This window comes from Astyanax mexicanus, chromosome 14 (genome assembly GCF_023375975.1).
Source record: "Astyanax mexicanus isolate ESR-SI-001 chromosome 14, AstMex3_surface, whole genome shotgun sequence".
Classification (NCBI taxonomy): domain Eukaryota; kingdom Metazoa; phylum Chordata; class Actinopteri; order Characiformes; family Acestrorhamphidae; genus Astyanax; species Astyanax mexicanus.
Window position 1 is genome coordinate 42,731,930 of NC_064421.1, and position 14,245 is coordinate 42,746,174.

General features: G+C 38.0%; 1 protein-coding gene across 1 annotated transcript in view; it reads right to left on the minus strand.

Annotated features, from left to right (window-relative positions):
- The window catches only part of ttbk1b (tau tubulin kinase 1b), a 60,792-nt gene that overhangs the window by 7,409 nt on the left and 39,138 nt on the right, over positions 1–14,245 (minus strand). The window contains exon 14 of the mRNA XM_022672640.2: positions 10–1,499. Coding sequence (XP_022528361.2) covers positions 10–1,499 — 1,490 coding nt within the window. The remainder of the gene's footprint in view (positions 1–9; positions 1,500–14,245) is intronic.

The window sequence follows — 14,245 nt, forward strand, 5'->3', positions numbered from 1 at the left end:
TTATTCCACCTGGGGTGAATGAAGGAGACAGATCTCTGAGTTCGAGGGACACTCCTGGCATCTATCTGAGTGGAAGGCTTCTTAATGGGCGTAGCCGGACGTGGGATTCGGCTCCTCATTCGTTTCTCAGTTCCCTTCGCTTTGGCTGAATCATCTGATTGGTGGGTGTCGTCCTCAGAGGCGGTTGTCGACAGCGTGGGGGAGGGGGAGGAGGTGGACTGGGGGCGCAAACGGGATTGCCTCCGTTCAAGAACAAGGCGCGCCAACTGTGGGCGGCGACTTTTGCGAGCTCGCTGTGACTGGTCTTGGCTGTTTTGTGAGGACCGCTCTGAACCCGTTTCCTCCTCTGACATCAGCACTGGGATGCGACTACGCCTTTGTCGCCGGGACGAGGATTCTGCCTGTATTTCCTGCTTTGCATCGTTTGTTAAAGTAGGACCTGCACCATCTTGATACTGACTCTGCTCTTCAGCTTGTTTAACTAACGCATAATCCAATACCTCAGCATCTATTTGGGTTTCAAAGGAGTGACTAGCTTCATGTCCAGGAGGTGAGGGTTCTTTCTGGTGAAGGGACTCAGCCAAATGTTCCCTCTTTTGATCTTCAGGGCTGCTATTTTCTGCAAATTCTTCATGTTTTGGGCTTTCCTTCTCCTCCAGATCATCCATCTGCTCCTTCTCCACACTGTGAGCCAAAATATTATCCAGTCCATTTGGTTCACTCTCATTCTGTGGTTCAATCATTCCTTCATCTACCTCCTCCTCCTCCTCCTCCTGTTCCTCCACTTGTTCTCCACCACTTGCTTGACTCTTAACCACAACTTGTTGAGCACCGTCCTTCGTCCTTTCATTATCTTCTCTCTCACTTCCTTCTTTCCTTGCCTCTGCCTCTTCCTCATCCTCATGCTGCTCTTCCTCTTCCTCCTCCTCCTCCCTTTCCATCACTCTTCGCTCCAACAATGGTTCTTCATTCAGCCCTGGCAACTGGTGCCTGGCCGTCATGACGTTTAGGTGGGATGTCTCGGCGATGTGCACAAAGGTGCGCTCAACTTTGGTGAATGGAGGTGAGGAGGAGGTGCCCCCAGTGATCACTGCGACAGTTGTCATGATGATGGGCCTGGGCTCAGACTTGAGAACGGACGACAGGGTACCGGGCTCTGATTCGTCTGGTGCTGGTCGCTCACCCTGCGGTGTTAGTGCTGCCAATGTGCCCTGCCCATCACCAGGGGAGATCAACCCATTTCCAGGGGAACCGGCCCCGTTGCCAGCCGAGACAAGCACAAGAGTGCGGGAACCCTCCTCCTGATCGGGGTCTCTGTGAGGTGGTGCCAGAAGAGTGGAGGCGGCGCCCTCTGGGCTCCCTTCGCTGCTGCGTGGGCTTCCGTCACTGCCGGAGCCTCCTCCACTCGCCTCCACTCCGAGCGGGTCAAACATCAGTACACCTGACAGGAAATCCACCCGCTTAGGCCTCGTCTGGGAGACGACCATCTCTGCTGATTCCTACACACAAAAGAGAGGAAGAGAAGAATTTAAAGAGAACAGTAATCTGTTGAAAAGTGCATGACTCACCTGTGGGTGGAAAATGAACATGCATTACCACGTACCCCGACCTTCTCAAAGCATCCAGATATCAGCGTGACTGCCACAGACAAACTGATGTGATTTAGAACATAATCTGACTTTTATCTATAAACACAAAAAATAACCGATGGGGCAGTCATTTAAAAATTTAGTTTACTTAGTACAATCCTTGGTTGTGCTCAAAATTGTTGTGTCAATAACAGATGGAAAGGCCGACTTATAAACATACTACCTGGAGCACTGAGAAATGTTGAATCTACTGATTTAAATAAACTAATTAAAATAACATTTGAGGTTGGCAAAACTAGGGATTCTGTAAGGCAATATTTGTCATATTTGACCAAACTCTCCAAATCAAACTCACCTAAAATGAAACCATGCTACATTAACATAGTGTACATTAAAAACAGAGCTTTTTTCCATTCCAAATTTTTCTATTTTTGTATCTTGTAACAAAAAACCTTTGTCACACGATGCAAAAATAAAAAAAATCAGAACACTAAATAAAGATTTGTTTTTATTTTCCCTGAAATTCTGATTCTAATTGAGATTCAAACAAAAAGTACCAAATGAGGACGGACACATCTTACATAGTTCTTCAGATCATTTAATTAGCGTTTTGGTTGTACACAAGCTTTGCAGGATTGTCTTTAAAAGGATGACATACATGTTTTCAAAAGGCACCACAGTCTTTTATTTTACAGTGTAGTATTTTCTCTCCCTTTTTAGTTCTTTAGAAAAAAAGAACAAAACAAACAGAAAAAGAAAAATAATTAGCCCGTTTGTGAGTTCAAGTGTAGCCTCAAAGACAGTGCTTAGCCAGCGCTTATTTACAGCGAGTAAGCAGACGAAGCAGGCGGGACGTAGCGATGTGTTCGTCTAGCAGCGTGTCCAATGTTGTCTGAAGAGTCCAGTTTAATTACAAAAGCTTAAAATACATGCGTCATATTACAAGTGTATCATACAGTCTTTATTGCATTATAAAAACACACCCAGTTATGCTTGAAAAGGCTCGCTCTGCTTGTTGACCCTAAAGCCTACTTCACAATTCACAGATGTGATGGGTCGGGGGTCAGCTATGCCCAAACTTTTCACAGCGTCCATTAGGATAAGTCACAGCCAGTGTGACATTTTGTCATCATTTATAATTACATTTTAATAATGTTAAATAGACTATGTCTATATTTAAATGTTAATATCAATAAAAGTAGCTGATCATAAAGATTTTACTTTAATAAGTATATTTACTGTATATTTCTTTGTTATAATCTTCTGTATTTAAAAATTACCCTCATTAAAAGCCATCAAACCATGATTTTATTCTGTAGAAATAGTTCGCTATTCAATCTTTCTCTTAATTAAAACTCCACTTAATGTGAGTAGCACCTGGAATGCTTAGATTCTCTGCGAATCCAGTTTTTGTTCAGACTTTAAAATAATTCTGAAGATCTTACATGCTCAGATCTAGTCCTGAAGAGCCACAGCACAATGCAGTCTAGATTTATCTTTATTAAAACCACATCAGTTTGGCTTTTTATTAGCACATATGGATACACCTCTATTTTATCCATTTTAAAACATGTACTACTGATTTAATCGCATAAAATTAGCCAAGACAATGTTCGTTTACCTGTTGTATGCTTCTGCTAACAAATACTGTAAAAAAAATCAGTAAATAATGTTAATTAGTTTTTGTTATTTAAAAAGGTTTATTAAACATTTAAAAGAAGTCTATTAAAACAGCTACACCTAAATGACTTTATCCTCTAGTATCTCCTTTTCTGAACTAATTTTTAGCCTAGCATCTCATTATAAACCAATTTTACCTCAGTATCTCCCACTCTTATTAAGCTAACTAAATGTTAGCCTAGCATCTCTAATTAAAAACCAAATGTAACTCAGTATCTTCTGCTCTGAAGTAAATGTTAGCCTAGTATCTCTCATTATAAACCAAATTTAGCACAGTATCTCCTGTTCTGAACTAAAGTTTAGCTTAGCATCTCATTATAAAGCGATTTTAACTCAGTATCTCCTACTCTGAAGTAAATTTTAGCCTAACATCTCACATTATAAACCAAACTTTAGCATAGTATTTCCCATTATTATCAAGCTAAATGTTAGCCTAGCATCTCTCACTATAAACCATATTTGGCTCAGTATCTCCTGTTCTGAACTAAATGTTAGCTTAGCATTTTTCATTATAAACTAATTTTAGCTCATTACCTCCTGCTCTGAACTAAATGTTAGCTTAGCATCTTATTATAAACCAAATTTAGCTCAGTATCTCCTGCTCTTAACAAAATTTTAGCTTAGCATCTCTCATAATAAACCAAATTTAGCTCAGTAGCTCCTGTTCTAAACTAAATGTTAGCCTAGTATTTCTAATTATAAACCAAATTTAGCTCAGTAGCTCCTGTTTCGAAGTAGATTTTAGCTTATCGTCTCTCATTATGAAGCAAATTTAGCTCACTATCTCCTATTCTGAACAAAGATTTAGCTTAGCATATCTCATTTTAAACCAAATTTATCTCAGTATCTTCTGTTCTGAACTAAACATTATCTTAGCATCATCAGTTGTAAACTAGTCACACGTCCTGGCTATTTAACTGCATCAGCTATATTCTGTTAATTTTATTTTTCTTTATGTTTCTGTAACAGATGAAAAACTAAACTGCGCTGTGCTTTAACCATCCCGGACTGTCACTGGACACCTCTGGCTTAGCGCCCCAAGTCCTATAGGGCTAAGACAAGCTCTATAAGAGATAGCTTGGTACATTTAGGATCCGAGAGGAGTGCAGGTAATGTAACAGTGATTTGTGGGCAGTTTTAACAGCGCTTGGTTAAATAGTGGAGAAATATGTGACAATATGTGACATAATAATGGTAATTTACAGTGAGTATATTCACCAACACGTATTTACAGACTACATAACATCCTCACCCTATACTCTTAAAGGGGAATTCCACCAATCTTTCAAAATTGTTCATATAATTTAATGATTAAGATGTGAATAAAAGTGATCTATTTTAGAGAAACACACAGAGCCAGAATTATTCACAGTGGTAGTAAATCGACCAAGATATCTCAAGGAATTAAACTCTTTTAAAATCTCCTTAATTAAAGCTGTAATATTATTATTTTTAATTAATATATAACATGGCTGATGCCAGATGTAAAATATATTTTTAAATTTCAAAAACCTATTTATAATAAAAAAGTAGAAGCATGGACACACATTATTTCCTAATGTATAACTTTACCAATAACAGCATCATACTTATTAGGGTGGTTGCTGTGGAATGGCTGGTGGCTCTTATGGCGTTGCTAAATGGCTGCTAACGTGTTCAAGGTGGTTGCTACGGTGTTGCTAAGTGGTTGCTAAGGTTTTCCAAGGTGGTTGCTAAGGTGTTCCAAGGTGGTTGCTATGGTGTAGCTGCCTGTGCTAATATTTGTGTAGACATGGTGACCACTGGTTTATTTTACCACCACTGTAAAGAAAAACTGAGGCTGTAGGTTTCTCTTTATTTGTACCTCACACCATTCTGATCTCTTCATTAACATATTTTTTTCTTTCGTATTCACGAAATGAGAACTATTTAAGATGTTTGAAGTAACAGTGGAATTCCACTTTAAATCCCAGTATTAACAAATGGGGCAGATTGAATTTTATGTTAATAATACCAGTTTATCACACCAGCATGTTTATATGAGCTTGTTGACAATGATGCCTGAAGAAACTTCAGTTTGGCTCATCTAAATGTGTTCTTTCCATGTTCATGTTCTTTCCATTTTTGCATCTTTTCATTCAACTCAAAACAAAAAAGAAATGTGAGCAAAATCAAATAGAGCTACACACAACAACTGCTTATAGTAATACGGTCCTCTAAATAAACCTCCTGGGCTCAGAGATGCCTGTATAACTGTAACTGTAGCTTAAATCTGAGTTGTCATATCAAATATCAGTGTCTGCTAACACATTTATAACCCTGATGTGCCAGCCTTTCTGGCCTGTACAAGCAAAATATGAAATACAGCGCAATACCCTACAGAAAAAAAAATATTTACAAAATGTACTTGAAAATGGACCCCGCGAACAAAGCACACCCGAGCCTTTGGGAAGACATTTTGCTAAGGGCTGACCCTCGGCTTACCTGTACAGCAGGCTACATGCTGTACACACAATGGACCAATTCGATCCCTTATTCTCTTCATACTACCTTCACCATGTTTAACAGAAATAAGCCATGCTTGTGATTTACAATGTAAACAGTAGATTGGTGTAAACTGCATTTAAAACACTAAAAGCAGCGATTGCAGACTACTAAAGCACCTTCCTACGACAAACTTCTAATCCCCAGTATTTATCAGGCATCTTCATTTACTGATATAAAAGCTCAAAACTCATTTACATGCCATTTAACAAGCGTTTATAACACTTCAGAATAAAAAGAATATATTTCTAATATTTCTACTAATAATACTTTTATAGTTACTCTAACTATAATTCTTTTGATCGTTTTGTCTAATTTTATTACAATTACTTTTTATATCCAATCCAATACTGAGTTTTAAATGAATCAAAAAAGCAATTTTTTTATTTAATATTATGTGCAATATTATTTCATATTCTCATATTATATATGAAAGTGTCAAATTCTGTAATAAGTTCTGTAATAAGTTTTGAATTTGTATTTTTTTTTGTATTATTATTTTATTAATTGTCCATTAATTTAGTCATCATGATTCCTTGAGTCTCTTAAAGCGTCACAGCATATTTTCATACTGTGGACATATAAACAAGCTTAGAGGAAAACACTAATCGCCATTTCTGTTATGTCAGATAACAGATGCCAAACTGGCTATCCTCACACAGAGTGATGGGGGATGGAGAGGGCAACCAATAAGATTACCAGTGATGCAAAATCAATAGAGCATAAAAGGTGCAAAATCATCAAAGTTGTGAATTTTTATCAGCTGTAAAACCAATGTGGTATTATCAAACACATAGTTGGATAAGTTAAGCAATGTATGTAAATTCCCCTAATTTCTGTATATTTTAACCATTAAGACAAGAAATATACTTGCTTATAGCCAGAGAATACATACTAGATTTCCTCATAGACCTTTAAAATAATACTGATTTCTGGCTAGCCCCTCTGACAAGCATATTTGCCACTGTGAAACAACAAGGACGTATCATATCATACAGATGGTAACTAGGAATCTGGTCACACAGTACGTGAGTTCCTGCATGTCCCCACTATTTTGCAACTTGGATAAGCGCTGTGTTAATTTCGGAAAATGTGCACAACCAACGCACCAAACAACCAAACATTTGCTGAGTACCTGCAAGTTTTTATCTGGCCTAAGATATCATTCAGAGTGATATGGTATAAAATTCTCTGTTCTAGAGAAAAGTTACTTTTTAGACATTTTTGGAGTGTTTTGTAACGTTTTGCCAGTCATGTTTTGCCAGTCAGTCAAAAAGTCCAGTCATGTTCGCATGTTTTACCACAAATTTAAAAATAATAATATTTAATATATATTAATGTGTAATAAATATTAATAAAAATATTTATTACATAACATTTAGAAGATGGTGTCCTGGTCATTTTGGATAGTAAATAGGGCTGCACAATATTGAAAAAAAAATTGGCGTTGTGATATTTTGTAATTCTGCGATATATATAGCAATTTTATTTTTGTAGGTTTCTCTAAACATCAATATGTAATGATGTTAATAATGCACTCCATGTATATAATTAAATATATCTTAATACAAATTTTGTTAAAATTTAATCTTCAATCTGTTCAGGTAATTTTTTTATTTTTACCTTTGTATGATTCTGTCTGTGTTTACCGCATTGCAAAAATCATAGGGCCCTATTCTATATTTGTGCACATTGCGATGACGATGCTTAAATTATATATTGTACAGCCCTAATAGTATATATATATATATATATATATATATATATATATATATGCGTTGTAGACATCTCAATTCCTGGTTTCTGTGACCACCACACTGAACAAATCTGAAGATATACATTTCTCAACAATAAACCATTTTATACCAAAACAAACTGAATGAATTTATGAATACATTTTAAGCATTAAATTACACAGAGGTTCAAAAAAACCTGTGAAATTCCCCTCAAAAGACTTTCTGTGGCCTGACAAATAACAAAAATGAGAGAGCTGCCTTATGCAGCATGTATTGATAGCATTACTGCATGAGTGTCAAACAACCTTGGGCCTAGGCGTGGCTGGACAATAGGCCAAAATTAATATCACATGTATTATTATTATTATATTGATACTTCTTAATACCTCTTTTTTTTAAAACAATACAGTTCTAATAATGATAAGAACTAATTGCAAACTAATTATAATTAGTTTCTAATTGTAATAAATAGTTGTAATACTATGAAATGTAATGAATATCAGTCAGTAACAGATGCTGTAAATAATGTATATATTATTTTCTGTTTTATATATATATATATATATATATATATATATATATATATATATATTGTTGTCTGGCCCACACCTAGATTTACTGTACTTCCTTTACTAAAGTCAAATGAACTGCTATTGCCAACTGCAGCACCAATCAAAAAGGAGGTGCTGAGTTAATCTGTAATTCATTAATAAACTCAGTTCCGATTCACAGATATAGAAGATAGAATTGAAACACAGCTTATGGTACGTTAATGATGCACAAAATAATGACAAAAAAAAATACAATCATTTGCTTAATGGAAAAACGTGGTCAAGTACGCAAATGTGCATATTCTCATTACAATACAAAAATATGCAACTCAATCCAATACACATATTCTTTCAAGAAACATAAACTATTGCCTTCACATCTATTGCCCTTTGATACACCATGTGATATATGGATTCCATATGTTCACGTTCACTCATTTCTATCAACACATTATCTGACACAACTGTTGAGTTTAAGCAGCATTTTTGTAAAGACTTTCATTAAGTCTCGCAAGAACCCCAACAGAACAAGCTTATTATTATTATTATTAGCTATTACTGTAACTGATTCAAACACGTCTCACGGCAATGACCCTTCAGTCTGCTTTCATCATTGGCACATACATTGAGGGGCCAAAGCATTATGACCACTCTGTGAGCAATGATCTCCTGGGAAAGCCTGAGTTTGGGCGTTCACTTTGACGTCATGCCACCGTGCCATCTAAACATCATCAGATCAGATATTCCCAATGGCAGTAGCTTCTATTAGCAACAAAATGCACACTACCACTGCCACGCCCTTCATTCCCCAGATCTTAAACTGTCCGTGGAGGGAGCTGTTTAGGAGGCTCATGGAGGATCATTTGTTAAATCAGATGGTCAGTGGTCATAACAGTTTGGTTCATCATTGTATACAGTACACATTTCCCTGTGCAGTCTAATTCAAAGAAAGCTAAGTAAAACATTTCATTAAAAGCACACAAGTGAATGCATATGTTTCAGGGTAATGGGTGGAGGGACAGCATTTACAAATGCAAAACAAAAAGCAACCAAGCTTCGCTGCAACAAACGCAATTCTTATCAAGGAAGACAAGTTTCTGAAGTGACGCTCAACAGCAGCCCTCAGCGTAATATCTACATTCACCCACAAACACACATACATACCAGCCTTTCCATGTGGCTCGAGCTCTAGCACCTTCCTCCGTGGACGTCTGCTATTAAGTATTACTACTACATGTGAGGTATTGAAAATGCCACAAAGCTCCATGAAACTCCATATGTACACAGTCCTAGCAGCCAATGTCAATCGTCATGCATCAGTCCAAGAATCGGTGCTGGCACTACATACTGTATGATGTGTGTTACTGTCCGTCCCTTCTTCTTACAATGACGGACATGTCTGTAAAATGCTGGCTAGCCCATATGGAACCGCCTGTTTATTTACGTTCTGTCACACCTGCTTAGGAAAGTCATCCGTTGTGCCTGCGGTGGATGCTGAAAGTGGACAGGTTTGGGGGGTAATTGGCACTGGGGTCGTTACAATGATGCATGAGAGCCGGGCTGGGAGAACAGCTTAGTGTGCAAACACTGTCCTTCTGCTGTCCTTCTTCAGCAACATAAAACAAACATACAAACACACACACACACACACACATACCCGTATACACATACATAGTGCAGGGGTGGGCGATACAGCAAAAACATGATGAACTGACTAGTAAGAATATGAGGGACAGTAACACATAATTCTGTGTTGTCTCTTATGGGAGGGCTTGCAATGGGCATTTTTCAGCCCATTTTCAGTTTTACGCAATAAACATTCTTTCTTTTTAGTCTAATATTGTAATCACATATATATATATATATCATTATTGCGTTCACACATGTAGCCTCATGGAATTCCATTTTTTTTTTATTCTTGATGTTATTTTTTCTGTCGATGAATAAATAATAATAAAAAAAATAATAATAGAAAAGCTTGTTTGGTAAAACGCTAATTTATGGCATTCTCTAAATAAACTTCCTGCATTCTTTGACTCTGTCTTGGGTCCATGAAGTAAGTTAAAAGGGGAATTTTAAGCAGCTAAAACACACTTTATATTAAAGCACATGCTAAATTAGCTGGAAAACAGGTATGCCAGTTAAACAGTTATGTTAGCCTAAATATGCCAGTTAGCAACCTAAAGCTAAAGCCTGTGAACCCTGATTTCACAGCAAACAAAAAGCTCTTGCATATATTGCATACTCTGCTGCACTAAAAAGTATTGGAGTCTTAGCTAAAGTTAGCCATAAATAGAAAGAATTAAAACTGTTTGCTATGGTTATCCCAAGCTAGCCTGATTTAGCAAAATCTAGTTAGCTAGATTTACACCCTGTTCTAGCCTGAGATAAACATGTTAGCCAGAGCAGTTATTAACTTTATAATTAGCCGAATGATTAGCATCACCTCATTAGCCCTGTGGACTTGTGTCACCCATTGTGTGCTGCTTTTAGCAAGTTAGCTTGCTTGGCTAAAACTGGCACATTTAAATTAGTAAGTAAGAATGCTAAACCTGGAGTCTCGCCTCACCTTCACAAAAGTCACAGTTTCTTTTGTGACTCTGTTGTGAAGGTGAGGCGAGATTTCAGGTTTAGCATTCTTATTTACTAATTTGAATGTGCCAGTTTTAGCCAAGCAAGCTAACTTGCTAAAAGCAGCACAGAATGGCTGACACAAGTCAACAGGGCTAATGTGGTGATGCTAATCATTCGGCTAAGTTGTCAAAGGCTGTTTCTGGTAAAGAACTAGCATTTAGCTTGATAAACAAACTAATAAACAGAAATTAATAACTGCTTATTATTACAAATTACTATTAGGTTTTTGCACAAGTGTATAAATGACACTTTTTTATTTTAATTAAACACAACCACAATACTACAAATTAATGCGAAGTAAAGTGACTGCTAATCAATTCTTAGCACTGAATTGAATAGTTGTTGCAGCCCAAGTCTGATGTCAATATCTTTTTCTAAAGCAATTACTATAACATAGCAAAATGATCAGATTCCAATATTATGTAGCATTATTGCCCACGCCCGCACATATACACATACACAGATACAAGCACCAAATACAACATACATTCTCCTGCTTGATTTTCTGAGTGCTCCTCACTAATATCGCTTCAACCAAGTATACATGGATACTGCACAGCACATCTTGAATATTACTGAAGAATAATAATACTAGCAATTTGGCTACTTTTGCTTGACATTCATAAAACCATATGGCATACAGTATTAGGTCAGTGATTCTCTGGGCTACCAAATGGCCCACATTTAGTAGAATGTTTTCTTAGAATAAACCTGTCAAGTTTATTCAATGATTTTTAATGTTTTGGTAACATTACTGCAACGTCATTTCTGTCAGTGTTTTAATTTTTAGTTTTGGGTATGTTACTTTAATGTTTACATAGTTTAGCATTTGTCAAGCTGGAAAATGTCGTATGATGATGTTTTCGTAACGTCGCGATGTTGCAAACCATTATATTTTATAACTATTTTATAACTGCTGTCATTTATAAATGCTTTATGTTGTTTTAGATTTTCATGTTAAATGGACCAATAAAAATGCTTAAAAATAACACGAAATAAAATCTTCCACTGAAAGCTAAGACGTTTAAGAAGTTGCCATTTTGGAGATACTATTTTACGTGACAGCGACAATATACATTAGGGCTCCTCGAAATTGGCCTGTTTTCAGCATAGTTTGGTCATTTTTAAAATGTGCATGACTGGAATCTAAAAACACTGATACGCATAATCTCAACCTGGTGGTGGTACTGCTGGATATGAATGTGGTAGAGGTGTTTGTGGTGGTGGTGAGGAGGTCAAAGACAAATGTAAAATAGTCCTAGTAACTCTAGGAGAAGTGAGATGCAGTTTGGTCCACTACTCAATGGGACCGAGTGTTTATACTCTTTAAAACGGTCCAGTTGAAAAGAGTTAAAAACGTCTACAAAGCAGGTGAATTACAATTGTACAGTGTCTCTCTGTGAGTTTATACATCATTTACTTGTCGTTTTCCTCACAGCTGACGGTGGCTTTGTATCCAGGGAACAGATGGTGTTCTGTCTCTGGATTGCGCACACATGCATACACACAAAACCACGCACACAACCCACACACACATGCACATTGCACAAACACACACACACACTCTCACAGCTCACAATCACAGGCCAAGTTTATTGCACAAACTGTGATAAAAATCTTTGCCTTGTGTAAAGCAGAGGATATCCCTTTTTTAAAGCTGGACTGTGTGTGTAGGTGTGAATCTGTGTGTGTGTGTGTATTTGTGTGTGAGTGTGTGTGTGTATATGTGTGAATATGTGTGTGTGTATGTGCACTACTCCGTGCAGACGTAAGAATCACGTCTTGTTCATAAGCTTAGCCAACATTTGCTGAATGTGTAGGCGCGAGAGGTTGAGGACAGAGTGCCGCGCTCTGGGGTTGCCCGCCAAGACAGGCATGTGTCTGCGGTGGGCGTGGCGGTGGGCGGGGCTGCTCTCGGCCGAGCGGCTGCGCTGAATGGCCGGCCCACCGAGGGCGGGGTCGTGGGGGAAGGGTTCCGTCTCCATGGTGGAGGAGGAGAACACATACGACGCCAGTCTTCTCAAATGGGCGGGCCTCGGGAAAGAGTGTGGTGGGTGTGGCCTGTCCTCCTCCAACTGAAAGAGACCAATAAGAGCGGAGGGATCAGGCGAGGGGGTAAAAAGACTAAATGTGTGCAAAAAAATAATGATGTGTGCTTATAGATTTTCATATGTATATAAATATATTAATATAAAAAATATATAAAATATGAAGTGCATGTGTGCTCTGGAACCTATGACATGCCAGAAAACACACGTACACACGTCAGAAGTACAAGCGAGTTGATAAATTAGTAATGAGTGTCAGATGGGTTGTGCAAAAAGTAGATCTGCCATCCTAATGATGAGGACAGGCTACACCTACACACATTTACCTGCTCTGCTTATATGTGAGGGAGAGGGTGAGTATGCACTTGATGTTTGGAAGGAGCTGAGCTGCTCAGACAGACATCTGTGTGACTATGGAATGTGCAATTAAGCCTGGCCTGTAAACTGTGGAGAGAGTGAGGCCGAGCATCCGCACAGTCATGCAGCCAATCACACACAATCACACAGTGAGACGAGGCTAAAAATAAACACATTTGCTCTCCCTCGCTTGCGCGCACACACACACACACACAACACACACAAACACTTCAACATACACAAGTCGACAGGCATCCAACATCTACACACAGCTTACATCCCCTAAAATCCTCACAGTGCACTTGCCTTGACTCTACAGCAATGTCTATAACACAGTCAACACATGTATTAAAACCTTAAACACATTATGCTCAAACTAAGACTTAGGCCAGTCATGATGGCAAAGAAAAATTGCCAAAGAAATATAATGATGATAATAATAATGATAATAACAAAAATGCACAAAATTAACATTGGTGGCCGGAACTGAAACCAAACAAAAAGAAACATTTGGCTAAATACAAATATACCGATAAGTCAAACAAGCACTGGATGTTAATCTAAACTGTTTATATGGGTGAGTAAAGCGCTTCCATTTATTTAAAGTAAGCTTAGATTTGCAAATTTCCGCTAAGGTTAGCAGCTGATGCGTCCGACACTGAGGAACACTGATTGTTCCGGTAAGCCAGTGCGATATTAGCCAGCGGTTCTTCCGCATAGCTTGTTTTAACACGGTAACGCGCAGACTAAAGTCCAATAATACTCACCTCTGAACAGCCAAAGAGCTAGCTAGCGTTGTGTTTAGCAACTAATGTTAATGCTGCTCCAGCAGTGCTAGCCGGAGTTAGCAGCAGGCTACAGGCCCATGAAACTCACCTATGAACGGCAAATATCTAGTGTGGTTAGCGGGTAATGCTGTCTAATGTTCAACAACAAAAGAACAGTTAGCGGGTAATGCTAATACTGCTCCAGTCTCAAGTCTCAGCACTGAAGAACTAAATTGAAACTCCTGTCTAACGCTGTACTTGAGCAGAGTGGCTTTACTGTTTCTTACAACCTGACTGGTAAAATTCATACATAAGGCGCACCAGATTTTAGGGTGCACTGATGTTTTTTGGAAAAAGGAA